Source organism: Heterodontus francisci, chromosome 39 (genome assembly GCF_036365525.1).
Source record: "Heterodontus francisci isolate sHetFra1 chromosome 39, sHetFra1.hap1, whole genome shotgun sequence".
Taxonomy (NCBI): domain Eukaryota; kingdom Metazoa; phylum Chordata; class Chondrichthyes; order Heterodontiformes; family Heterodontidae; genus Heterodontus; species Heterodontus francisci.
Genome location: NC_090409.1, coordinates 35,350,593 through 35,365,123, shown reverse-complemented (window position 1 = coordinate 35,365,123; position 14,531 = coordinate 35,350,593). Strand labels below are relative to the sequence as shown.

At 48.2% G+C, this 14,531-nt stretch overlaps 1 protein-coding gene across 1 annotated transcript in view; it reads right to left on the bottom strand.

The window, feature by feature from the left end:
* Positions 1-5,606, bottom strand: part of LOC137352723 (cobalamin binding intrinsic factor-like) — a 45,418-nt gene extending 39,812 nt beyond the window's left edge. Inside the window, exons 1-2 of the mRNA XM_068018467.1 lie at positions 5,375-5,606; positions 2,639-2,830 (exon numbers count right to left, since the gene is read on the bottom strand). Of these exons, the coding sequence (XP_067874568.1) occupies positions 2,639-2,830; positions 5,375-5,447 (265 nt within the window). The 5' untranslated portion in view covers positions 5,448-5,606. The remainder of the gene's footprint in view (positions 1-2,638; positions 2,831-5,374) is intronic.
* Between the last annotated feature and the right edge of the window lie 8,925 nt (positions 5,607-14,531).

Below are 14,531 nucleotides of genomic sequence, written 5' to 3'. Positions count from 1 at the left end.
CACAGTAACTCCCAGTGTGATACAGGAGACCAGAACTGTGCACAGTAACTCCCAGTGTGATACAGGAGACCAGAACTGTGCACAGTAACTCCCAGTGTGATATGTGAGATCAGAACTGTGCACAGTAACTCCCAGTGTGATACAGGAGACCAGAACTGTGCACAGTAACTCCCAGTGTGATACAGGAGACCAGAACTGTGCACAGTAACTCCTAGTGTGATATGTGAGATCAGAACTGTGCACAATAACTCCCAGTGTGATATGTGAGACCAGAACTGTGCACAGTAACTCCCAGTGTGATATGTGAGATCAGAACTGTGCACAATAACTCCCAGTGTGATATGTGAGACCAGAACTGTGCACAGTAACTCCCAGTGTGATATGTGAGATCAGAACTGTGCACAGTAACTCCCAGTGTGATATGTGAGATCAGAACTGTGCACAGTAACTCCCAGTGTGATATGTGAGACCAGAACTGTGCACAGTAACTCCCAGTGTGATATGTGAGATCAGAACTGTGCACAGTAACTCCCAGTGTGATATGTGAGATCAGAACTGTGCACAGTAACTCCCAGTGTGATATGGAGACCAGAACTGTGCACAGTAACTCCCAGTGTGATATGTGAGACCAGAACAGTGCACAGTAACTCCCAGTGTGATATGTGAGACTAGAACTGTGCACAGTAACTCCCAGTGTGATATGGAGATCAGAACTGTGCACAGTAACTCCCAGTGTGATATGGAGACCAGAACTGTGCACAGTAACTCCCAGTGTGATATGTGAGACCAGAACAGTGCACAGTAACTCCCAGTGTGATATGTGAGACCAGAACTGTGCACAGTAACTCCCAGTGTGATATGGAGACCAGAACTGTGCACAGTAACTCCCAGTGTGATATGTGAGACTAGAACTGTGCACAGTAACTCCCAGTGTGATATGGAGATCAGAACTGTGCACAGTAACTCCCAGTGTGATATGGAGACCAGAACTGTGCACAGTAACTCCCAGTGTGATATGTGAGACCAGAACAGTGCACAGTAACTCCCAGTGTGATATGTGAGACCAGAACAGTGCACAGTCACTCCCAGTGTGATATGGAGACCAGAACTGTGCACAGTAACTCCCAGTGTGATATGTGAGACCAGACTGTGCACAGTCACTCCCAGTGTGATATGTGAGACCAGAACAGTGCACAGTAACTCCAAGTGTGATATGGAGACCAGACTGTGCACAGTAACTCCCAGTGTGATATGTGAGACCAGAACAGTGCACAGTAACTCCAAGTGTGATATGGAGACCAGACTGTGCACAGTCACTCCCAGTGTGATATGTGAGACCAGACTGTGCACAGTCACTCCCAGTGTGATATGTGAGACCAGACTGTGCACAGTCACTCCCAGTGTGATATGTGAGACCAGACTGTGCACAGTAACTCCCAGTGTGATATGTGAGACCAGACTGTGCACAGTCACTCCCAGTGTGATATGTGAGACCAGACTGTGCACAGTCACTCCCAGTGTGATATGTGAGACCAGACTGTGCACAGTAACTCCCAGTGTGATATGGAGACCAGAATTGTTGTATTTGCTTATGACTATCTTATATTTAAGACCCCCCAATTTTGGACTTCCCCACAATTGATAATATCTTCTCCATGTCTACTCTCTCAAACCCTTTCCTTAACCCTAAAGATCTCAATCAGGTCAGCCTTCAGTCCCCTCTCTCCTTGATATTTCGTTATTAGTCACGGTGCCCTGCCCATTGTGAGGTGCTGGGGTAGTCTTGATAGATCAGCTGGCCTTGTCTTGTCCATCATTCCTGAATCAAAAGCAGGTCAACACTTGATAACAGCAGAGTTCGATCAAGCACAAGGACAAACATTTCCAGAGGAATAGAATTGTAAAGCAGAACCGTTGTTAAACTTGTGTCAAACCCCGGTAAGACCACACCTGGGGCATTGTGTATTGTTTTAGTCTCCATATACCCTGGATTAGACCACACTTGGAGCACTGTGCTCAGTTCTGGTCTCCATATACCTTGGTTAGACCATACCTGGAGCACTGTGCACAGTTCCAGTCTCCATATAATAAAAGCAAAATACTGCGGATGCTGGAAATCTGAAACAAAAACAAGAAATGCTGGAGTCACTCAGCAGGTCTGGCAGCATCTGTGGAAAGAGAAGCAGAGCCAACGCCTCGGGCCAGTGACCCTTCTTCGGAACATGACCCTTCCGAAGAAGGGTCACTGACCCGAGGCGTTGGCTCTGCTGCTCTTTCCACAGATGCTGCCAGACCTGCTGAGTGACTCCAGCATTTCTTGTTTTTGTTCCAGTCTCCATATACCTTGGTTAGACCACACTTGGAGCACTGTACACAGTTCCAGTCTCAATATTACCTGGCTTAGACCACACTTGGAGCACTGTGCACAGTTCCAGTCTCGATATTACCTGGCTTAGACCACACTTGGAGCACTGTGCACTGTTCCAGTCTCCATATATCTTGGTTAGACCACTGTGCACAGTTCTGGTCTCCATATTGACACGTACCAGTTGGGTTAAAAGGCCTGTTTCTGTGCTGTGGACCTGATGTAACACAATGTAACCCAATGCTGCTGTTTCCCTGGGTCCTGAAAACATACCATTCGTCACCTTTCTGACAGCAGCTTCCTTCAGCTCATTCAGCAGCAGATCTTCCTTTGGTAAGTTGTGGTCCCTGGCCAGCCTTAGGGCAATGTGCACACTGGGGTTAGGGTAAGGGGCATTGGCCTCCACCGAATAAAGCATTGTCCTCAGGAGGGAAGAGATAATTTCCCTCTCGGAATTGGCAGCATCTGAGGAGGAGGAGGAGAGTGAGAGAGAAAGAGAGGGCAAACAGATCATCAGTACAATGGTGCAGAGCGAACATAAACTTTACAATTGTCATAGATAGGTGAACAGGAGAAGGTCTCATTTCAACTGTGCCCATTCTTCACTGGAGCCGTTCCAACTAATCCCACTTTCTCCCCATATCCCTGCATAATCCCAAATTAGTCCCACTGCCCCTCCTCATATCCCTATATCAATCCCAAACAAATCCCACACCCCCCTATTGCCTCATTGCCCTGCATCAATTCCAAACAAATCCCACATCCACCCCCCCACCCCCCCAATCTCCTCACAGCCCTGTATCGATCCCAAACAAATCCCAATTCCTCCCCCCATCTCCTCACAGTCCTGTATCAATCCCTAACAAATCCCACTTCCCTCCCCCCCCCCATCTCCTCACAGCTCTGTATTGATCCCAAACAAATCCCAATTCCTCCCCCCATCTCCTCATAGCCCTGTATTAATCCCTAACAAATCCCACTTCTTTCCCCATCTCCTCATAGCCCTGTATTAATCCCAAACAAATCCCAATTCCTCGCCCCCATCTCCTCATAGTCCTGTATCAATCCCAAACTAATCCAATCCCCCCATCTCCTCATCGCCCTTTATCAATCCCAAACTAATCCAATCCCCCCATCTCCTCATAGCCCTTTATCAATCCCAAACTAATCCAATCCCCCAATCTCCTCATAGCCCTGTATCAATCCCAAACTAATCCAATCCCCCCATCTCCTCATAGCCCTGTATCAATCCCAAACTAATCCCACTGCCCTGAGCTCTCTCCCCATAGCCCTGTATCAATCCCAAACTAATCCCACTGCCTCGCTCTCTCCCCATAGCCCTGTATTAATCCCAAACTAATCCCACTGTCCTGCTCTCTCCCCATAGCCCTGTATCAATCCCAAACTAATCCCACTGTCCTGCTCCCTCCCCATAGCCCTGTATCAATCCCAAATTAATTCCACTGTCCTGCTCTCTCCCCATAGCCCTGTATCAATCCAAAACTGATCTCATTGCCCCGCTCTCTCCACATAGCCCTGTATCAATCCCAAACTAATCCCACTGACCCGCTCTCTCCCCATAGCCCCGTATCAATCCCAAACTAATCCCACTGTCCCGCTCTCTCCCCATAGCCCTGTATCAATCCCAAACTAATCCCACTGCCCCGCTCTCTCCCCATAGCCCTGGATAAATCCCAAACTAATCCCACTGCCCCGCTCTTCCCCAACTGCCCAGTGTCATTCCCAAACTAATCCCACTGCTCCAGTCTCTCCCCATTGCCCTGTATCAATCCCAAACAAATCCCACTGCCCCACTCTCTCAACATAGCCCTGTATGGTTCCCAACAAAACCCACTATCCCATTCTCTCCCCATAGCCCTGTATCAATCCCAAACTAATCCCACTGCCCCCCAACTTTCCCCTAGCCCTGTATCAATCCCAAACTAATCCCACTGCCCCACTCTCTCCCCATAGCCCTGTATCAATCCTGAACTAATCCCACTGCTCTGAGCTCTCTCCCCATAGCCCTGTATCAATCCCAAACTAACCCCCTGCTCTGAGCTCTCTCCCCAGAGCCCTGTGTAAATCCCAAACTAATCCCACTGCCCCACTCTCTCCCCATAGCCCTGTATAAATCCCAAACTAATCCCACTGTCCCGCACTCTCCCCATAGCCCTGTATCAATCCCAAACTAATCCCACTGCTCTGAGCTCTCTCCCCATAGCCCTGTATCAATCCCAAACTAATCCCACTGTCCCGCTCTCTCCCCATAGCCCTTTATCAATCCCGAACTAATCCCACTGCCCTGCTCTCTCCCCATAGCCCTGTATCAATCCCATCGAATCCCACTGCCCTGCTCTCTCCATAGCCCTGTATCAATTCCATCTAATCCCAGTGCTCCACTCTCTCCATAGCCCTGTATCAATCCCAAACTAATCCCACTGTCCCGCTCTCTCCCCATAGCCCTCTATCAATCCCAAACTAATCCGTGCTCCACTCTCTCTCCATAGCCCTGTATCAATCCCAAACTAATCCCAGTGCTCCACTCTCTCTCCTTAGCCCTGTATCAATCCCAAACTAATCCCAGTGCTCCACTCTCTCTCCTTAGCCCTCTATCAATCCCAAACTAATCCCAGTGCTCCACTCTCTCTCCTTCGCCCTGTATCAATCCCAAACTAATCCATTAGCACAGTGGAGGTTTTGGAGAGATTTACTCGAATGGTATCAGGGATGGTGCAGTTCAGCTATGTGGAGAGGTAGTTTGACTGATGCTCACCAGTTCTGCCTTCTTCATCGGACAGGCCACGTATTGAGTGAGAGTAGAGGGTACTCGACAATACAAAAGCACAGACACAGAGGCACACCAACACACACAAACATGCAGGCAGAATTACACACACCCCCACACAAAATATTCACCTCTACCATTGCAGAGACTGAGCGAGAGAGACAGAGAATTCGAACAAGAGAAAGAGAGGAGGCGACAGAGAAATTGAGGAGTTCACTTACAGTCTCCAACAGCAGAAAGGCATAAAGCCAGCAAGGGGACCAGCAGCAGTGACCAGGAGATCAGTCTGGGCATTGCAGGGCAAGAGTAATCCAATCACAAAAAACTGCAAGCACTTCTGACAAGCTTTTCCCTCCGACAGGTACGAGGGGCAGTATGTGGTCAGAATATTTCTGCGCAGAATATGTTGGGTGCAGCCCTGAGTAAATCGATACCCTGTGATCGCAGCAGCGAGAGAGGGAGGGCAGATTTAAGGGAGAAATTTAATCTTGAGGATTGCTCAATGTTTTCTGTTTGAGGACAGGAAAAAAAATGAATCATCCTGTTTTGATGTTTGGCAAGATTTAGTCGATCAATGCAGAACCAGGAAAGCATGTGTGCACAGGTGTTCTAAACAATAATTAACAGAGGTTTGGGCTTTTTTACTTAAACAAACAAGAGAGAGGGGCTCAATATTCAGAGTCTCGTGAGCATTTGGTATCTGGAATAGGGGTACAGTTTTATTAAGCGACATAAAAAGAATTACATTTCTATAGCATCTTTCAAAACGTCAGGACATCTTCACAGCCATGGAGCACGTCTTTTGAATGTGTAACTACTGTTGCAATGAAGGAATATTGGCAGATAATTTGCACACAGCAAGATCCCACAAACAGCAATGTGATAATGTCCAGATCATCATTTTTTTAAATGATGTTGTCGAAGGACAAACATTAACGGCAGGAAACTAAGGTGAACTCCCCCCTGCTCTTCTTCCGACATCGCGCCTGTCACATTTCACATTAACCTGGGAGGGCAGTCAGGATACAGTTCAATATCTCATCCAAAACACGGAATGTCCAACAGTGCAGTACTCCCTCAGTACTGGCCCTCCGAGAGTGCAGCACTCCCTCAGTACTGACCCTCCGACAGTGCAGCACTCCCTCAGTACTGGCCCTCCGAGAGTGCAGCACTCCCTCAGTACTGACCCTCCGACAGTGCAGCACTCCCTCAGTACTGACCCTCCGACAGTGCAGCACTCCCTCAGTACTGGCCCTCCGAGAGTGCAGCACTCCCTCAGTACTGACCCTCTGACAGTGCAGCACTCCCTTAGTACTGACCCTCCAACAGTGCAGCACTCCCTCAGTACTGACCCTCCGAGAGTGCAGCACTCCCTTAGTACTGACCCTCCAACAGTGCAGCACTCCCTCAGTACTGACCCTCTGACAGTGCAGCACTCCCTTAGTACTGACCCTCCAACAGTGCAGCACTCCCTCAGTACTGACCCTCCGACAGTGCAGCACTCCCTTAGTACTGACCCTCCAACAGTGCAGCACTCCCTCAGTACTGACCCTCCGAGAGTGCAGCACTCCCTTAGTACTGACCCTCCAACAGTGCAGCACTCCCTCAGTACTGACCCTCTGACAGTGCAGCACTCCCTTAGTACTGACCCTCCAACAGTGCAGCACTCCCTCAGTACTGACCCTCCGACAGTGCAGCACTCCCTTAGTACTGACCCTCCAACAGTGCAGCACTCCCTTAGTACTGACCCTCCGACAGTGCAGCACTCCCTCAGTACTGACCCTCCGACAGTGCAGCACTCTCTCAGTACTGACCCTCCGACAGTGCAGCACTCCCTCAGTACTGACCCTCCGAGAGTGCAGCACTCCCTCAGTACTGACCCTCCGACAGTGCAGCACTCCCTCAGTACTGACCCTCCGACAGTGCAGCACTCCCTTAGTACTGACCCTCCAACAGTGCAGCACTCCCTCAGTACTGACCCTCCGAGAGTGCAGCACTCCCTCAGTACTGACCCTCCGACAGTGCAGCACTCCCTCAGTACTGACCCTCTGACAGTGCAGCACTCCCTCAGTACTGACCCTCTGACAGTGCAACACTCCCTCAGTACTGACCCTCCGACAGTGCAGCACTCCCTCAGTACTGACCCTCCGACAGTGCAGCACTCCCTTAGTACTGACCCTCCAACAGTGCAGCACTCCCTCAGTACTGACCCTCCGAGTGCAGCACTCCCTTAGTACTGACCCTCCAACAGTGCAGCACTCCCTCAGTACTGACCCTCCGACAGTGCAGCACTCCCTTAGTACTGACCCTCCAACAGTGCAGCACTCCCTCAGTACTGACCCTCCGACAGTGCAGCACTCCCTTAGTACTGACCCTTCAACAGTGCAGCACTCCCTTAGTACTGACCCTCCGACAGTGCAGCACTCCCTCAGTACTGACCCTCCGAGAGTGCAGCACTCCCTCAGTACTGACCCTCCGACAGTGCAGCACTCCCTCAGTACTGACCCTCCGAGAGTGCAGCACTCCCTCAGTACTGACCCTCCGACAGTGCAGCACTCCCTCAGTACTGACCCTCCGACAGTGCAGCACTCCCTGAGTACTGACCCTCCAACAGTGCAGCACTCCCTCAGTACTGACCCTCCGAGAGTGCAGCACTCCCTCAGTACTGACCCTCCGACAGTGCAGCACTCCCTCAGTACTGACCCTCCGAGAGTGCAGCACTCCCTCAGTACTGACCCTCTGACAGTGCAGCACTCCCTCAGTACTGACCCTCTGAGAGTGCAGCACTCCCTCAGTACTGACCCTCTGACAATGTAGCACTCCCTCAGTACTGACCCTCCGACAGAGCAGCAATCCCTTAGTACTGACCCTCCCACAATGCAGCGCTCCCTCAGTACTGACCCTCCGACATTACGGTGCTCCCTCAGTATTGACCCTCCAACAATGCAGCATTCCCTCAGTAGTGCACCTCCGACCATGCAGCACTCTCTCAGTACTGATCCTCTGACAGTGCAACATTCCCTTACTAGTGCACCTCCGCCCATGCAGCATTCCCTCAGCACTTTCCCTAACACAATGCAGTGTTCCCTCAAACTGGTAACCAGTGAGTGTCTGCCTGGATTTTGGTCTCAAGTCTCTGGAATGGGGGCTCACACCGACGCTTTCTGTGCTCAAAGATATCATCGAGCCGAACTCTCAGTGGTTAACAATACCGTCTTTTGGCTGGGATAGAGAAGACTGGCTGGGGTGAAAAACGGGTAACTGACCCGAAGCTGCCCAGTATCTGCCAGGTGGGTTTACATTACAATTACCCCCCTCAGGGAGGGGGGAGTAACGTTCATAGGGAGTTAGCAATGGAGCACAAATCCTAGGGGATAAATGCAGTCCAATACGTACATATTAAAATAAAAGCAAAATACTGCGGATGCTGGAAATCTGAAATAAAAACAAGAAATGTTGGAAATACTCAGCAGGTCTGGCAGCATCTGTGGAGAGAAAGAGTTGACGTTGAGTCAGGTGTGACTCATCTGAAACACTTCCTGTTTTTATTCCATTTCCAGCATCCGCAGTATTTTTGCTTTTATTTTAGCTACTCAGTGAACTCGTGTTTGTTGACGACTGTGGCCTGTTCCGATCAGGTGATATGAGGGGTCGAAGGTCTCCCCTTTTGCCCCTCTCCTTGTTTGGCCACAACAGGTTTATATCGTTTTTAAAGTGGATATACTTGCCAATTCAATGAATGTTTATTTACGTGCTATGATCATAAAAGATCCAATCTGACAGGTTTTCTTTAGTCTAGCTTTGTTGTACTTAAACCAATCTTCGTAAAATAAATCAAACTACACTCCAACTTTCACACACACCCAAATAGGTTACAGAGTGGGGAAGGATAGATTGGTGGGATTAGAATCCGGAGCAACAAAAAGAGGAATACAGTCTGTGGAGTCTGGTGACTTGTCTGGCTTCTGGCTGAGTTGGGAGGTCCTGAAGCTTCAGGTTTGCAGCTGTAGACCGCTGATTTGGTTGTTCTCCTGGGGACAGAAATGCAGATGATTTCCTTCACAGGATCTCAGCGTCAGTGATAAGCCTAGGTGGTTACAGCCAGCAGGCAGACTTCAAAACTTGCAAGGCGGGCTGGGGAGAGAGGGAGGAGGAGGAACCCCACTTGTGTCTTCTTTTGTCAGTGTCTAGTTGCCTCAGTTGCTGCAGAGAAAACACCAGCTTAAACGCACAGGTGGTGGGCCTGTCACATGACTGTCACCCAGAGATTCAACGTGATGGCTATCAGCGTGCATTCCCTCTTGCAACCTAATCAGTTCATGTCCAGGAATTGCCTTCTCTCAACCAGGGTCCCATTGTTCAAGTGATAAGGTTTGAGTGGTTCATCTCCACTAGTTTAATGTTCCAAGTGATTGCCCTAATGTCTCATTAATAGCAGCAAGCTAGATAGTTCACTCAAAATTCCCCAGGTCATTGTTCTGGAGGGGACTGGGCAGATAACTCGGATCCACCTCAATGCATTGGAATGTAAGGTACAGTATTGCAAATTGTAGTGGCCATCTTACCTGCTAATAGTCACCTTTTATTGTTCCTTTCAACCTTTTTAAAAATTTAACTCAGCCTTCTAGCTGGTGAATTAAAAAAAAATTAGCATTCAGCATAGCACGTTTTCGTGACAGGTCTGATAGCACATCCAGCTGCTCATCGATCACTTTTCCCAAGACTGGGCATGCTTTGGCCTTGCAGTAATCCTGAGAAAAAAGATCTTGTGCCAACCTGCCCCTGTTCACAAACTCAACGCCATGTCGGAGGGTCAGTACTGAGGCAAAAGCAAGCTCAGCATTTGGCAGGATCACCCACGGGCTTTGGAGAGGGCATGGAGGCCGTCTCAAAACAAAGGTCAAAGTCTACCAGGCAATGGTTCTCTCATCGCACCTCTATGGCTGTGAGCCATGGACAACCTACCAGTGTCGCATCAAGCAACGAGGTGCATTCCATCTTCAGTGCTTAAGATCTATCTGCAACGTCAATCACTACATGAGAAAATAGCCCATGGACAGATGCAAATGGAGTAGACTCTATCATCAACATTTGATGAGAACAGAGTCAGGTCCCTAAAGGACAAGCAGGCACCACTGCAAAACCAGTGCCACTCCTCAAATAGTGACTTCATATATAATATCTGCAATCGGATCTGCAAATCAAGACTTGCTTTAATTTCACAAGAGACGACACCAACCTAGACAGTGAACATTCTCCTTGCTGAACACTCATCCATCGAAGCAGTGGAAGATTCCATCACACACACACAGGCATGCACACACCCTTAACACCAAACCTCTCTCAGTGAGCAGGAATCAGGTAAACTCTCATGAAAGGATCAAATTACTAAATGACTCGAGGACAATGATCGGAGTTGCTTTCCAGCATACTTGGTTACTGTTTAACCTCTTACCTCAGGCAGTCCCACTCCCACTGTAAAGACAATTATATCAGGGAACAATCAAAGTCTTTGAGCAAACAGGAAGCCAAAACTCAAGTTCACCAGACTCACTTTTAATGTCAGATTGAGTTACCTCAGCCCTTCCCTGGGAAAGGCATCAGTCTGTGTACACAGTACCATCAGTTTTTAAAAATTTTTTATTTAGAGATACAGCACTGAAACAGGCCCTTCGAGTCTGTGCCGACCAACAACCACCCATTTATACTAACCCTACAGTAATCCCTTATTCCCTATCACCTACCTACACTCGGGGCAATTTACAACGGCCAATTTACCTATCACCTGCAAGTCTTTGGCTGTGGGAGGAAACCGGAGCACCCGGCGAAAACCCACGCGGACACAGGGAGAACTTGCAAACTCTGCACAGGCAGTGCCCAGAATTGAACCCAGGTCCCTGGAGCTGTGAGGCTGCGGTGCTAACCACTGTGCCGCCCTGATGAAAGGTCATCGACCTGGAATGTTAATGTTTTTTTTTCTCCACAGATGCTACCTGATCTGTTGAGTATTTTCAGCACTTTGCGTTTCTGTTGTACACATTACAATGTAGTTCAGCGAGTACAGGGGCGTGGGAGAGTGGGGACAGGACTTGGTGCAAGCTGGAACAGGCAGAAGAGCAGCTGTAAACTGGACCAGACACCTGGTAGAGCAGCCTTCAAAATACATTTCCTATGTTAATAAGAAAGCACTTGCATTTTTATAGCACCTTTCACCACCTCAGGACACACCACAAAACGCTTGCCAGCCAATTAAGTATTTCTAAAATGCAGTCAGTGTAATGTCAGAAAACGCGGCAGCCAATTTCACAGCATCACAGAATTGTGACAGCGCAGAAGGCGTACTTTCGGCCCATCGTGTCTGCACCAGCTCTCCGAAAGATCAGTCCAACTAGTGCGATTCCCCTGCCTTCTCCCCGTAACCCTGCACATTCTTCCTTTTCATATAACTGTCCAATTCCCTTTTGAATGCTTCAATTGAACCTGCCTCCACCACGTTCTCAGGCAGCACATTCCAGACCTTAACCACTCGCTGCGTGAAGGAGTTTTTTCCCCATGTCACTTTTGCTTCTCTTAGCCATTACTTTAAATCTGTGTCCTCTCATTCCCTTCATCCTTTCATGAGTGGGAACAGTTTCTCTCTATCTACTCTGTCCAGACACCTCATGATTTTGAATACCTCTATTAAGTCTCCTCTCAGCCTTCTCTTCTCCAAAGGAAAACAGTCCCAAATTCTCCAATCTTCATAACTTAAGTTTCTCATCACTGGAACCATTTTCGTGAATCTTTTCTGTACCCTCGCCAATGCCCTCACATCTTCCCTAAAGTGCGGTGCCCAGAACTGGACGCAATACTCCAGCTGAGTCCGAACTAGTGTCATATACAAGTTCAACATAACTTCCTTCCTCTTGTACTCGATGCCCTATTAATAAAGCCCGGGTTACTATATGCTTTATTAATTGCTCTCTCAACCCGTCCTGCCACCTTCAATGACTTGCGCACAGAGACACCCAAGTCCCTCTGCAACCCCTTTAGAATTGTACCCTTTATTTTTTATCGTCTCTCCATGTTCTTCCTACTAAAATGAATCACTTCACATTTCTCTGCCTTGAACTTCATCTTCCACCTGCCACAACGGTGACTGGGAGATCTTTTTTGAAAACAACCCTTGCTGGAAGTCACATGTCTTAAGCTCAATAAACAACTAAAACCTCGGTGACTTGGAGAAGATGTTTACAAGAGAAGTGACATGTCAAGATTTATGATGGTCGGGTTGTCACTTTTGGGATATTGTTTTGACTTTCTGGTTGGGTTGTGGACTGTTCTGCGTTAGTTGGAAGTCGATCTGCTAAGAGAAACACCCAGCTCATCCCCTTTTTTCACTTCTCTAAAAAGCCCTGAGTGTATGTGAGCCACATTTCTCCTGAGAAGCTGGAAAAACCTGCTGGATTAATCCTTGATGGCGTTTAAAAGAACTCCTTCAGAAAAGATCCCAGTGACTTGTCTACGCGTTCTCGGACGCCAGACTGTATGTCATTTTGGGACACAACATATATCATCTGTTTTCTTCAAGGATTGGCCAATCTGTGTGTTAATGCTTTGCTTTGTTACTGGATGTCTTGTTTTATAATAAACCAATATTTTTTCTGTTTATTAAAGAAACCTGGTTGGTGTATTTTATTCTGGGATAAAGAGTAGAGTCTATGATTGACCGTATCGGCAATTGGATAAACATCTAATATATGTTGTGACCTGTGGAAAAGTGGAACTAGAAAAGACAGTGCATTCCTCCCACCTCAGTCATAACAATGTACACCACATCAACTGCATTGAGCTTATCAATTCTCTCTGTTACCTCCTCAAAAAACTCCAGCAAGTTAATTATGATTTTCCCTTAAAAATCCATGCTGGCTTTCTTTAATTAACCCACATTTGTCCAGGTGACTAGTAATTTTGCCCCAAATTATTCTTTCCAGAAGTTTCCCCACCACCAGTTAAACTGACTGGCCTGTAGTTGCGGTGTTTGTCTTTACACCCTTTTTAGAACAAGGGTGTAACGTTTGCAATTCTCCAATCGTCTGGCACTACCCCCGAGTCTAAGGAAGACTGGAAAATTATGGGCAGTGCGTCCACAATTTCCAACCTCACTTCCCTCAGTATCCTTGGATGCATCTCATCCGGTCCTGGTGCCTTATCCACTTTAAGTAGAGACAGCCTATCTAATTCCTCATCAATTTTATACCCTCCTAGTGTCTGAATTACCTCCTCTTTCACCATTGTCTGAGTTGCGTCATTTGCCTTGGTAAAGACAGATGCAAAGCATTCATTTAATACCTCAGCTATGCCCTCTGCCTCCATGCGCAAATCCCCTTTATGAAGATTCCCCCCCCCCCCCCCCCCCACTGTGGTTGACAGGGCCCTCAACCGTGTCCGGCCCATTTCCCGCACCTCTACCCTCACCCCTTCCCCTCCCTCCCAGAAGCGCGACAGGGTTCTCCTTGTCCTCACTTTCCACCCCATCAGCCTCCACATCCAAAGGATCATCCTCCACCACTTCCGCCACCTCCAGCGTGATGTCACTACCAAACACATCTTCTCCTCCCTTCCCGTCAGCATTCCGAAGGGATCGTTCCTCCACAACATCCTCGTCCACTCTCCATTACCCCCACCACCTCATCCCCTTCCCACTGCACCTTCCTGTGTAATCGCAGGAGGTGTAATACCTGCCCATTTACCTCCTCTCTCCTCACTATCCAAGACCCCAAACACTCCTTTCAGGTGAAGCAGCGATTTACTTGTACTTCTTTCAATGTAGTATACTGTATTCGCTGCTCACAGTGTGGTCTCTTCTACACTGGGGAGACCAAACGCAGATTAGGTGACCGCTTGGTGCAACACTTCTGCTCCGTCCATAAGCATGACCCCGAGCTTCCGGTTGCTGGCCATTTCAATAACCCCCGCTCTCATGCTCACATCTCTGACCTGGGATTGCTGCAGTGTTCCAGCAAACATCAACACAAGCTCGAGGAACAGCAACTCATTTACCGATTCGGCACACTACAGCCTGCCGGACTGAATATTGAGTTCAATAATTTCAGAGCATGACGGGCCCTCCCACCACCCTTTTTATGTTCAGCTATTTTTTCTTTTTTTTAAAAAACTTGTTTAGTTTGTTTCCATTCTGCCTACCCACTGTTTCTATTTTTAAATTTTAATGTTTGTGCTTGGAGTGTTTTACAGTCTATTCACACCCTCTCTGTACGAACACTTTGTCTTTCAGCACACCAGTAACACACCGTTTGCCTTTGCTCCATGACCTTGTCCTATCAACACCTTCTCTTTTGTTATCTCTTGCCCCACCCCCACTTCATTTGCTTAAAA